General features: G+C 33.0%; 1 protein-coding gene across 1 annotated transcript; it reads left to right on the forward strand.

The window, feature by feature from the left end:
• Positions 1-9,872: 9,872 nt before the first annotated feature.
• Positions 9,873-10,280, forward strand: LOC107928731 (tyrosine-protein phosphatase non-receptor type 23-like). The gene has a single exon (XM_016859988.1). It carries the CDS (start codon positions 9,873-9,875, stop codon positions 10,278-10,280), a length of 408 nt encoding a protein of 135 aa, XP_016715477.1.
• The last annotated feature ends 329 nt before the right edge of the window (positions 10,281-10,609 follow it).

Consider the following 10,609-nt stretch of genomic DNA (forward strand, 5'->3'; position numbering starts at 1 on the left):
GGCTCAAAGTTTGACGAGGGCTTTCGTTATGGCCAAATGACCACAAACTTAGTCGAGGGGATCAACGCTGTCTTGTTGAAAACACGTCATCTTCCGATTGCATCTGTCTTTTCTGCTACATTCTACAGGCTGGCTACCTTGATGACAAGAATGGGTCAGAAACAAGTCGACCAGATAGAGGCAGGACACGTGTTTGTCGAACATGTTAGGGATGCAATTGTTGCAAACCGTCGGATAGCGAGGTCAATGAATGTAGAAATATATTCACGACGACTGGAAACGTTTCGAGTTACAGAGACCATCAGTCGTCGACCTAGTATACCAGCTAGGTCCTATGGAGTTGATCTCCAGAACAAACGGTGCGAGTGCAGGAGGTTCGAAACACTTCTTTATCCATGTGCGCATGTCGTGGCAATGTGTGCTAAAGTGAACCTTAATGTTGAACAATATATCGATGTTGTGTACACGCTCGAGCGCACATTGCGTGTCTAGGAAAATGAGTTTCCTGTCCTACCTGACCTATCTACGTGGGAGGTGCCTCCGACAATTTTTGAGCTTCTCCTAGACAAAGGGCTACGGAGGAATCCAAGAGGTCATCCGCATTCAAGCAGAATCCATAATGAAGTGGACATTAGGGAGAAATCTGACGGTAACGTTGTGGATTATACAGGTTAAGTAGTCATAGTCGGAATAAATGCCCTCAGCGAAACTTTCATGTTCGACAGTCATCCGGATCGGGTCAGAATTGACCCAATGATGTAAAATTTATGTGTAATTAATATAAAAAGTATAATTCATTAGAAATAATTAAAATTATTCAGCTTATGATTAAATTGTATCCAAATTAAGTTATAAATTTGTATATGGCGTTTGGAATTATTAAAATTGTATCGAAAATAGAGCCATTAAACCTTAAATTCAACTTTAATATAATGCAAAATTAGAATAATTAAATTTATACAAAAAAGTTCTGACTTGTTAATGTACAAAAAACTACCATGAACCTCTAAAATTGATGGTTCAATGGTGTGGTCCTAGAGGTATACCTATTCAGAGGTCGACGGTCACGTTCTGAGTGTTCGCGACGACCAACATCATCATTTGGCGCAGGTGGGGGTCTAGTAAACATAGAAAGGAAATCATTTGGCGCAGGTCGCTCAATCGGCATCGACGAACTTGATACTGCGGAGGGAGTCCCATGATGCTGCGGATACGGGACGGGCGGGTAGGATACAAAGAGTTCAAAGTCGTATGCATATTCGCCCCCTGAGAAGCTCGGGATATAGTTAGTGCCCACCAAATTTGGATGATAGCTATGTGAATCCACATGTGAAGGTGATTGTTCTGGATCTGGCTGGGGCTCTGGCTATAGCTCTGGCTGGGGCTCCTGCTCTAATTCCAGATCATAATATGGCATAGGCTCCGTCTCTATCGGGGCCGCTGGGTACGATCCCCCAGGTTGTTGCATGTACGGGGGAGTACAGTCGACTGGCCTCCAAGTATATATGGCTTGCCGCAACTATAGTACCATTGTATATATTCTAATGATGGTTGCAATTCGGAAGCCATAACCATCTGAGGTCTTCGATGCATTCGATCGTTCTACAGCGCCACAAATTTTGGGTGCTTAATGCCTCAATCCAACTGCGGTTTTCCTCTCCTATTCATGCCTTGAACCGCCCTCACCTTGCATGGCGAATCCGGGATATGTTAATGCAGCCAAATTGTCGTAACACCCGATCTCCGTGATACCACTCGACTACATTTAAATTTATAATTGGTGCGTTAGTGCACCATATGTGGGAATGAATGTATGCAGACGAGGGTACCACATCTGTAATTTTCGGCCTACAGTATGGCATCCATATAAACTGCATGATTAATAATATGATTATAATTACTCATGAATATTAGAATAGCAGCTTACCCCTTCCCGGGCATACTGTTCAATCATGAGTCGGTATATCGGGACAATGTCCGACCTCCCGATACCCGGACGAAGACTCCACCTACAAAAAACAAATATAAGGTTTAGGGTTGGTAACATTAGTCAATATACTATGACTATAAATAATGACAAGTTATATTTTATCTCTTGTTCACTAGTGGATAAACATACGGACATACGGTTGGTGACTAATCGATGCCAAAAATGGCATCCGATAGAACACCCAGGACTGCAGCAATGTGAGGCATCCGCCCATGTCTACAACATTCGATTTTGTCATCCGAAAAAGCTCCCGATACAACACTGCTAGAACGACGGAGCCCCAGCTATACGAGCTAACACTGAACAAATCAGCTAATAAGGTCAAGTACATCAAATGCACCTTGTTGTTGTTTGCATCGGGCATGAGTACTCCCCTTAGGATGTACGCTCGAGCAGCGCACATCAACTCATCTTCAGTGGCAGTTGCTGATAATTGTCCAAATTTGGCTTTCAGCCATGTAAATTTTAAGCCCATAAAATTTGACTCATCGTCTTCTAGCGAGTCTCTTAGGAGCTGATAACAAAGTGCAGCCGAATCGGTAAATAAAGATACTCCCGTTACGGGACTCCCGTCAATTGGGAGCCCAAACTGCATTGCAACATCCTCCAAGGTCACTGTGCACTCCCCACACGGAAAATGAAAAGTGTGGGTCTCCGGGCGCCACCGCTCCACTAGCGCAGATAATAAATCAAGTCGAAGGTCCGGATCAATACTGCTGACCCTAATCCATCTTGCTCCAAGTACGACATCAATCGTGCATCCGGAGCTTTCTTTAAACCATTCAAACGGCCCCTTATTACTCGGTACGAGTCCTGATAGTGTTAAATTACAGAAAAATATTACGATAACATGATTTATTTCTATATATTACGTATATCCTTTTTAAATAAATAGAACCTGTGATTAACTAATAAATCATACGGCCTTATTAGCCGCATCAGATATGTGTCTACCGGGTTGAATCAATGGAGCCATTACAATGCCTGCAAGTTGAAAAAAAGTTAGTAAAAAACTCTTACTTCGGCCATTTGTTCGTATTTTTTTCTCCGCATTTTTTTACTTTAAAAAATATCATAATTTCTAATTTTATAATTTTACATTATTTCAGTGCATTATGTTTGAAATTTATTAATTTAGTGAGTTTTTTAAATCAATTTAGTGTAAAAAAACCCTTATTCTTGCCCTTTGCTCGTATTATTTTCCCAAATTTTTTTTCTTTCAATAAAAATATATTATTTTCGTATTTTATATTATTTCAGTACATTTTGTTTCAAATATTTGTATTAATTATTTCTAAATTTTTAAAAAATTTAGTAAACACTCTTACTTCGGTCATTTGTTCGTATTTTTTTCTCCGTATTTTATTATTTTAAAAAATATCATAATTTCTAATTTTATAATTTTACTTTATCTTAGTGCATTATGTTTAAAATTTATTAATTTAGTGTGTTTTTAAATTAATTTAGTGTAAAAAAAAACCTTATTCCTGCCCTTTGCTCGTATTATTTTCCCGAATTTTATTACTTTGAATAAAAATATATTATTTTCGTATTTTATTATTTTATATTATTTCAGTACATTTTGTTTGAAATATTTGTATTAATCATTTCTGAATTTTTAAAAAATTTAGTAAAACACTCTTACTTCGGTCATTTGTTCGTAATTTTTTCTCAGCATTTTATTATTTTAAAAAATATCATAATTTCTAATTTTATAGTTTTACATTATTTCAGTATATTATGTTTGAAATTTATTAAATATACCATTTTTTTGGATTTTATTACTTTTGGTGAATATACAATTTTCGTTTTTTTTCTTTTCGTATTTTATGTTTTCTTAAACATATTTTTTATTATTTTAATGTTATTTTTCTAAAAAACTAATTACAACATCTTAAATAAATTTCATAAAAAAATTCCTAATCAACATACAATGTACATACATTAATTTTATCATGCTAAATAAATTTCATAAAATATATATGCTAAAAATAATAATAAAACACGTACAATGTACATAACATTAATTTTTTTTACACACAAATATTACAAAAAATTTAAATTAATAAAAAAATTACCGTTTTTTCTTTCATTTTCCTTTCCTTTTCTTTCCTTTTTTTCTTTTTTTTCTTAAATTAATATATTTTATGAAATTTATTTAGCATGATAAAATTCATGGTATGTACATTGTATGTTGATTAGGAATATTTTTTTTATGAAATTTATTTAAGATGTTGTAATTAGTTTTTTTAGAAAAATAACATTAAAAATAAAATAATAAAAAAATATGTTGAAGAAAACATAAAATACGAAAAGAAAAAAAAATGTATATTCACCAAAAGTAATAAAATCCGAAAAAATGATATATTTAATAAATTTCAAACATAATACACTGAAATAATGTAAAATTATAAAATTAAAAATTATGATGTTTTTTAAAATAATAAAATGCAGATAAAAAATTACGAACAAATGACCAAAGTAAGAGTGTTTTACTAAATTTTTTAAAAATTCAGAAATAATTAATACAAATATTTCAAACAAAATGTACTGAAATAATATAAAATAATAAAATACGAAAATAATACATTTTCATTCAAAGTAATAAAATTCGAGAAAATAATACGAGCAAAGGGCATGAATAAGGGATTTTTTACACTAAATTAATTTAAAAAACACACTAAATTAATATATTTCAAACATAATGCACTGAGATAAAGTAAAATTAGAAATTATGATATTTTTAAAATAATAAAATACAGAGAAAAAAATACGAATAAATGGCCGAAGTAAGAGTGTTTTACTAAATTTTTTAAAAATTTAGAAATAATTAATACAAATATTTCAAACAAAATGTACTGAAATAATATAAAATAATAAAATACGAAAATAATATATTTTTATTGAAAGTAAAAAAATTCGGGAAAGTAATACGAGCAAAGGGCAAGAATAAGGATTTTTTACACTAAATTAATTTTAAAAACACACTAAATTAATAAATTTCAAACATAATGCACTGAAATAATGTAAAATTATAAAATTAAAAATTATAATATTTTGTAAAGTAATAAAATGCAGAGAAAAAAATACGAACAAATGGTCGAAGTAAGAGTTTTTTACTAACTTTTTTTTCAACTTGCAGGCATCACAATGGCTCCATTGATTCAACCCGGTAGACACATATCTGATGCGGCTAATAAGGCGATATGATTTATTATTTGTTAATCACGGGTTTTATTTATTTAAAAAGGATATACGTAATATATAAAAATAAATCATGTTATCGTAATATTTTTTTCTGTAATTTAACACTATCAGGACTCGTTCAGAGTAATAAAGGGCCGTGTGAATGTCTTAAAGAAAGCTCTGAATGCACGATTGATGCCGTTCTTGGAGCAAGCCGGATTTGGGTCAGCAGCATTGATCCGGACCTCCGACTTGCACTATGATTTATTATCTGCGCTAGTGGAGCGGTGGCGCCCGGAGACCCACACTTTTCATTTTTCGTGTGGGGAGTGTACGGTGACCTTGGAGGATATTGCAATGCAGCTTGGGCTCCCAATTGACGGGAGTCCTGTAACGGGAGTATCTTTATTTACCGATCCGGCTGCACTTTGTTATCAGCTCCTAGGAGACTCACCAGAGGACGATAAGTCAAATTTTACGGGCTTAAAATTAAATGGCTGAAAGTCAAATTTGGACAATTATCAGCGACTGCCACTAAAGATGAGTTGATGTGCGCTGCTCGAGCGTACATCATGCATATCCTAAGGGGAGTACTCATGCCCGATGCAAACAACAAGGTGCATTTGATTTACTTGCCCCTATTAGCTGATTTGTCCAGTGTTAGCTCGTATAGCTGGGGCTCCGCCGTTCTAGCAGTGTTGTATCGGGAGCTTTATCGGACGACAAACCCGGATGTTGGTGACATGGGCGAATGCCTCACATTGCTGCAGTCTTGGGCGCTCTATCGGATGCCATTTTTGGCATCGATTAGTCACCAACCGTATGTTTATCTGTAACAACCCGGTTTTGACCCTAATCGGAATAGTGATTTCGGGACCACAAATCTGAATTAGAAAAATATTTTTATATATTTTTTCTGTGTTTATTATGTGTGAATTTACTAGTGTGAAAATTTCGTGCTTTAATTTCGCCGTTTGAGTGTCTGATTAAATAAAAGGATTAAATCGCGTAAAATAAAAATGTAGTGGTTAAATATGAAAGTGCCTAATTGTTGTTGTCTTTATAATTTAGAGGTTTTATTATGCAATTAGCCCACTATGTAAGTTAGTGGATGGCAAAGGACTAATGTAACTTTATTATATATGTTTTATATATATTAGTAAAGGTTAATATAGTAAATTAACAATAAGGTTAATATATGTATAATATAACAAATTAAAATGCCATGTTCTTCATCTTTTGGCCGAATTGGAGAGAAAATAAAAGGGTTTAAAGCTTATTTCATTCGGCACTTTCAAGCTTTGATTAAGGTATGGATTTTGTTCTGTTTTTGATGATTTTTATGTTTTAGAGATCGTTGCTTTGTGTTCTTCAAAACCCATGTTTTAATTTTGTGAATTGTTGATGATTTTGAAATGTGCCATTGATGAATGCTTAGACTTTGTGATAGTTGATGATGAAAAATGAAAGATATGTGATAGATTAATATGTTTTGTATTGGAATTTTTAGTGAAATTGAGTAAATAGGGCTAAATTGTGAAATTAAATTTTTGGGGGACTAAAATGTGAAATAAATGCAATGTGTGGACTTGTATGAGAACCATGAATATTCAACCCTTGTGTGGTATGGGCAAATTTTGTATAAATTGTGTTTTATGCAATAGGGAGTAAATTGCAAAAAGTGAAAATATTAGGGGCAAAATAGTAATTTGCCAAATTATGTGTTTTTGGATTAAATTGAATGTGTTAATAAATAAATTATCTTATTTTGAATATATTTAGATCGAGAACCAAAGAAATTGGAGTTAGATCGGGGAAAAGCCAAATTAGTCGAATAATCGTCCGACTTCGATTTTCCATCGTCCGAGGTAAGTCTATTAGCTATTTAATTTTTATTAAATTAGTTTATATGTATGAATATCAAATGTATTTATGTTGAGTTAAAATTTAAAAGTATATAAATCGAATGGAAAGTATGAAAATTATGTGTATATATATATGTGTTAGGTTCGAATGAGTATGAATACACAAATATATATACATCAATGCCCTTGTAAATAATTTAGATATGGAACTAAATATATAGGTATGTGATGTATTCGAACATAGGTATGTACATATGTGAATAAAGTTTGAATTTAGTTAATGTTGTTTGTTATATATGTTTACATGATGTTCGAATAGATATATAAAGATATATATATGTATGTGTATCAAATATTGGTATAAGTTGGATTGAATAAGCATGTATATATATGAATAAATACTTATATATATTGAGTATAAGTAAGAAATTATATGTATATATATGTGTTAATTTTCGAATATGTATATGTATAAATAAGTATAATCTTTGAGTTTGATTAAGGGTATATATTGTATATACTTTAATAATTTTGAATGAATGTCTCTGTGGGAATTGAAGAATATACATGTATATTTTCGAATAAGTTCTGAACATATTTCAAGGTTTAAATGTTAAGTATATTTATATATATGGAAATATCGAATAGGTAATAATATACATATATAGTTATTTCGTATAAGTGTAAGTATATGAGTTAAAATATAATGTATGAATTGTATATATATATGTATTAGTTAATGTATATTTGAGTTTTATAAGTTAAAATAAATTGCATAGATTCTATTTATATATATATATTTAGCCGAATATATATATGCTGAATTTTATAAGTTGGATGAAATTTAATAGATTACATGTATGTTAGCCGAATGTATGTATTGAACTCGATAAGTTGAAATTAATCACATGAATTATATGTATGTAGTTAATGTTTGCTTTGAGTTTTATAAGTTGAAGCTTATAATATAGAAGAAAATATGTATAATATTCGAATGCAGGTATTGAGTTCTATGAACCGAATTTAATGATATGAACTATAGAGATGTTATTCAAATGTATGTTTGCTACGAAGATTGGAATAATAATTCGATTCTTGCTGAGATACAATTATTGAAAATATTCATATGAGATATAAAGAATATCTAGATTTTTTTATAAAGAATTTTGTGAAAGACCAATTTCATACCCGTGGTATTCAGGCTCGATGCTTAGCGGATGTAGTGCCAATGAATTAATTCAGACTTTAAGTCTAGCAGGCTACGTGCCGGTGATCTGAATTAGGTTATAAACCTAGCAGGCTGTGTGCCAGTGATCTGAATCAGGTTATAAACCTAGCAGGCTACGTGTCGGTGATCTGAATCAGGCTATAAGCCTAGCAGGCTAAGTGCCGGTGAATATGTTAAATTAAGTGATTATATGCATGTGATATATATATAAATGATTTTGGGTTATATATATAATGAATAAATATATGAATACTTATTTATATGTATTCGATGAGCTTATAAATGTTTGGATCTATGTGTTTAGTAAGTAAGTACATATATTGGTTGCTATGAAATTGTTGAATATACATGTATGAAATCGGCACATGTGGATTAGAAGTATAAATGTGCATTTGATTCATGTAGTTGATAAGTAAAAATATAAGCTTTTGACATATGTATTTGGAAGATCATAGATATGCATTCATGAAATGAAAATGATAAGTATATTTGGAATTTGTATAGGCAATTAATGATCGTGTACGTAACTTGATTATAAGCATATAATGATTTTTCATATGTTCGTTTATATGTATTTTAGATATGCTATAAACTTACTAAGCTATAAAAGCTTACTTTGATTGTTCTTGTTCATTTGTTTTATAGATTTTGGAGACGCGTTACGAGCTTGGGGATCATCAGCATAGTCTGTCACACTATCGACTTCTTTTGGTATTTTGTTAAAAATTTGAACTCGATCTTATGGCATGTATAGGTTTGAGTATATTTTGGTTAGATTTGGATTGTAAAATATATAAATAGTATGCGAAAATGGTTTAATTTCTATGTTTGTGATCAGTTTGATTATAAAAATGGTTGTGTTTGTTAGGTAATGCTTCGTAACCCTAATTCGGCGACGAATACAGGTTAAGGGTGTTACATTATCCACTGGTGAACATGTCATAAAATATAACTTGTCATTATTTGTAGTTATAATATATTGACTAATGTTACCAACCCAAAACCCTATATTTGTTTTTTGTAGGTGGAGTGTTCGTCTGGGTATCGGGAGGTCGCACACTGTCCCAGTATACCGACTCATGATCGAACAGTATGCCCGGGAAGGGGTAAGCTGCTATTCTAATATTCATGACATCTTACTTTCTATATCTTACTCACATGTTATGGCTAATTATAACCATGTTATTAATCATGCAGTTTATATATATATGTCATACCGTAGGCCGAAAATTACAGATGTGGTACCCTTGTCTACATACGTTCATTCCCATATATAGTGCACTGACGCACCAATTATAAATTTCAATGTAGTTGAGTGGTATCACAGAGAGCGAGTGCTACGACAGTTTTGCAACATCCAACATATCCTGGATCCGCCATGTGAAGTGGGGGCGGGTCACGGCATGAATAAGAGAGGAAAACCTCAGTTGGATTGGAGCATTAAGCACCGAAAATTTGTGGCGTTGTGGAACAATCGAATGTGTCAAAGACCTCAGATGGTTATGGCTTCCGAATTGTAACCATCATTAGAGTACATACAATGGTACTATAGTTGCGGGAAGCCATATATACTTAGAGTGCAGTCGACTGTAGTCCCCCGCACATGCAGCAACTTGGGGAATCATACCCAGCGGCCCCGATAGAGGCGGAGCCTGTGCCATATTATGATCCGAAACCAGAGCTCGAGCAGAAGCCCCAGCCAGAGCCACAACCTATGCCCCAGCCAGATCCGAAACAATCACCTTCACATGTGGATTCACAAAACTATCATTCGAACTTGACGGGCACTGACTATTTCCCGAGCTTCTCAGAGGGTGAATACGCATACGACTTTAAACTCTTTGGATCCTACCTACCCGGCCCGTATCCGCAGCATCATGAGACTCCCTTCACAGCATCAAGTTTGTCGATGCCGAATGAGGGACCTGCTCCAAATGATTTCCCCTCTATTTTTACTACACCCCCACCTGCGCCAAATGATGATGATGGTAGTTGCGAACACAAAACGTGATCGTCAACCTCCGAATAGGTATACCCCTAGGACCACACAATCGAACCATCAATTTTAGGGGTTCATGGCACTTTTTTGTACATTAACAAGTTTGTACTTTTTGTATAAATTTAATTATTCTAATTTTAGTTATGCTTACCACGATACTTTTTTTGTATAAATTTAATTATTCTAATTTTGCATTATATTAAAGCTGAATTTAAGGTTAAATGGGTCCATTTTCAATATAATTTTAATAATTCCAAACGCCAAATACTATTTTATAACTTTTTATATCATTACACATAAATTTTACAGCATTAGGTCAATTCCGACCTGATCCGGACGAC

The sequence above is a fragment of the Gossypium hirsutum genome, chromosome D11, assembly GCF_007990345.1.
Source record: "Gossypium hirsutum isolate 1008001.06 chromosome D11, Gossypium_hirsutum_v2.1, whole genome shotgun sequence".
Lineage (NCBI taxonomy): Eukaryota > Viridiplantae > Streptophyta > Magnoliopsida > Malvales > Malvaceae > Gossypium > Gossypium hirsutum.

Bases quoted from the DNA above. Each gene is read 5' to 3' on its own strand.
- LOC107928731 (XM_016859988.1), top strand. From the start codon at position 9,873: ATGCAGCAACTTGGGGAATCATACCCAGCGGCCCCGATAGAGGCGGAG.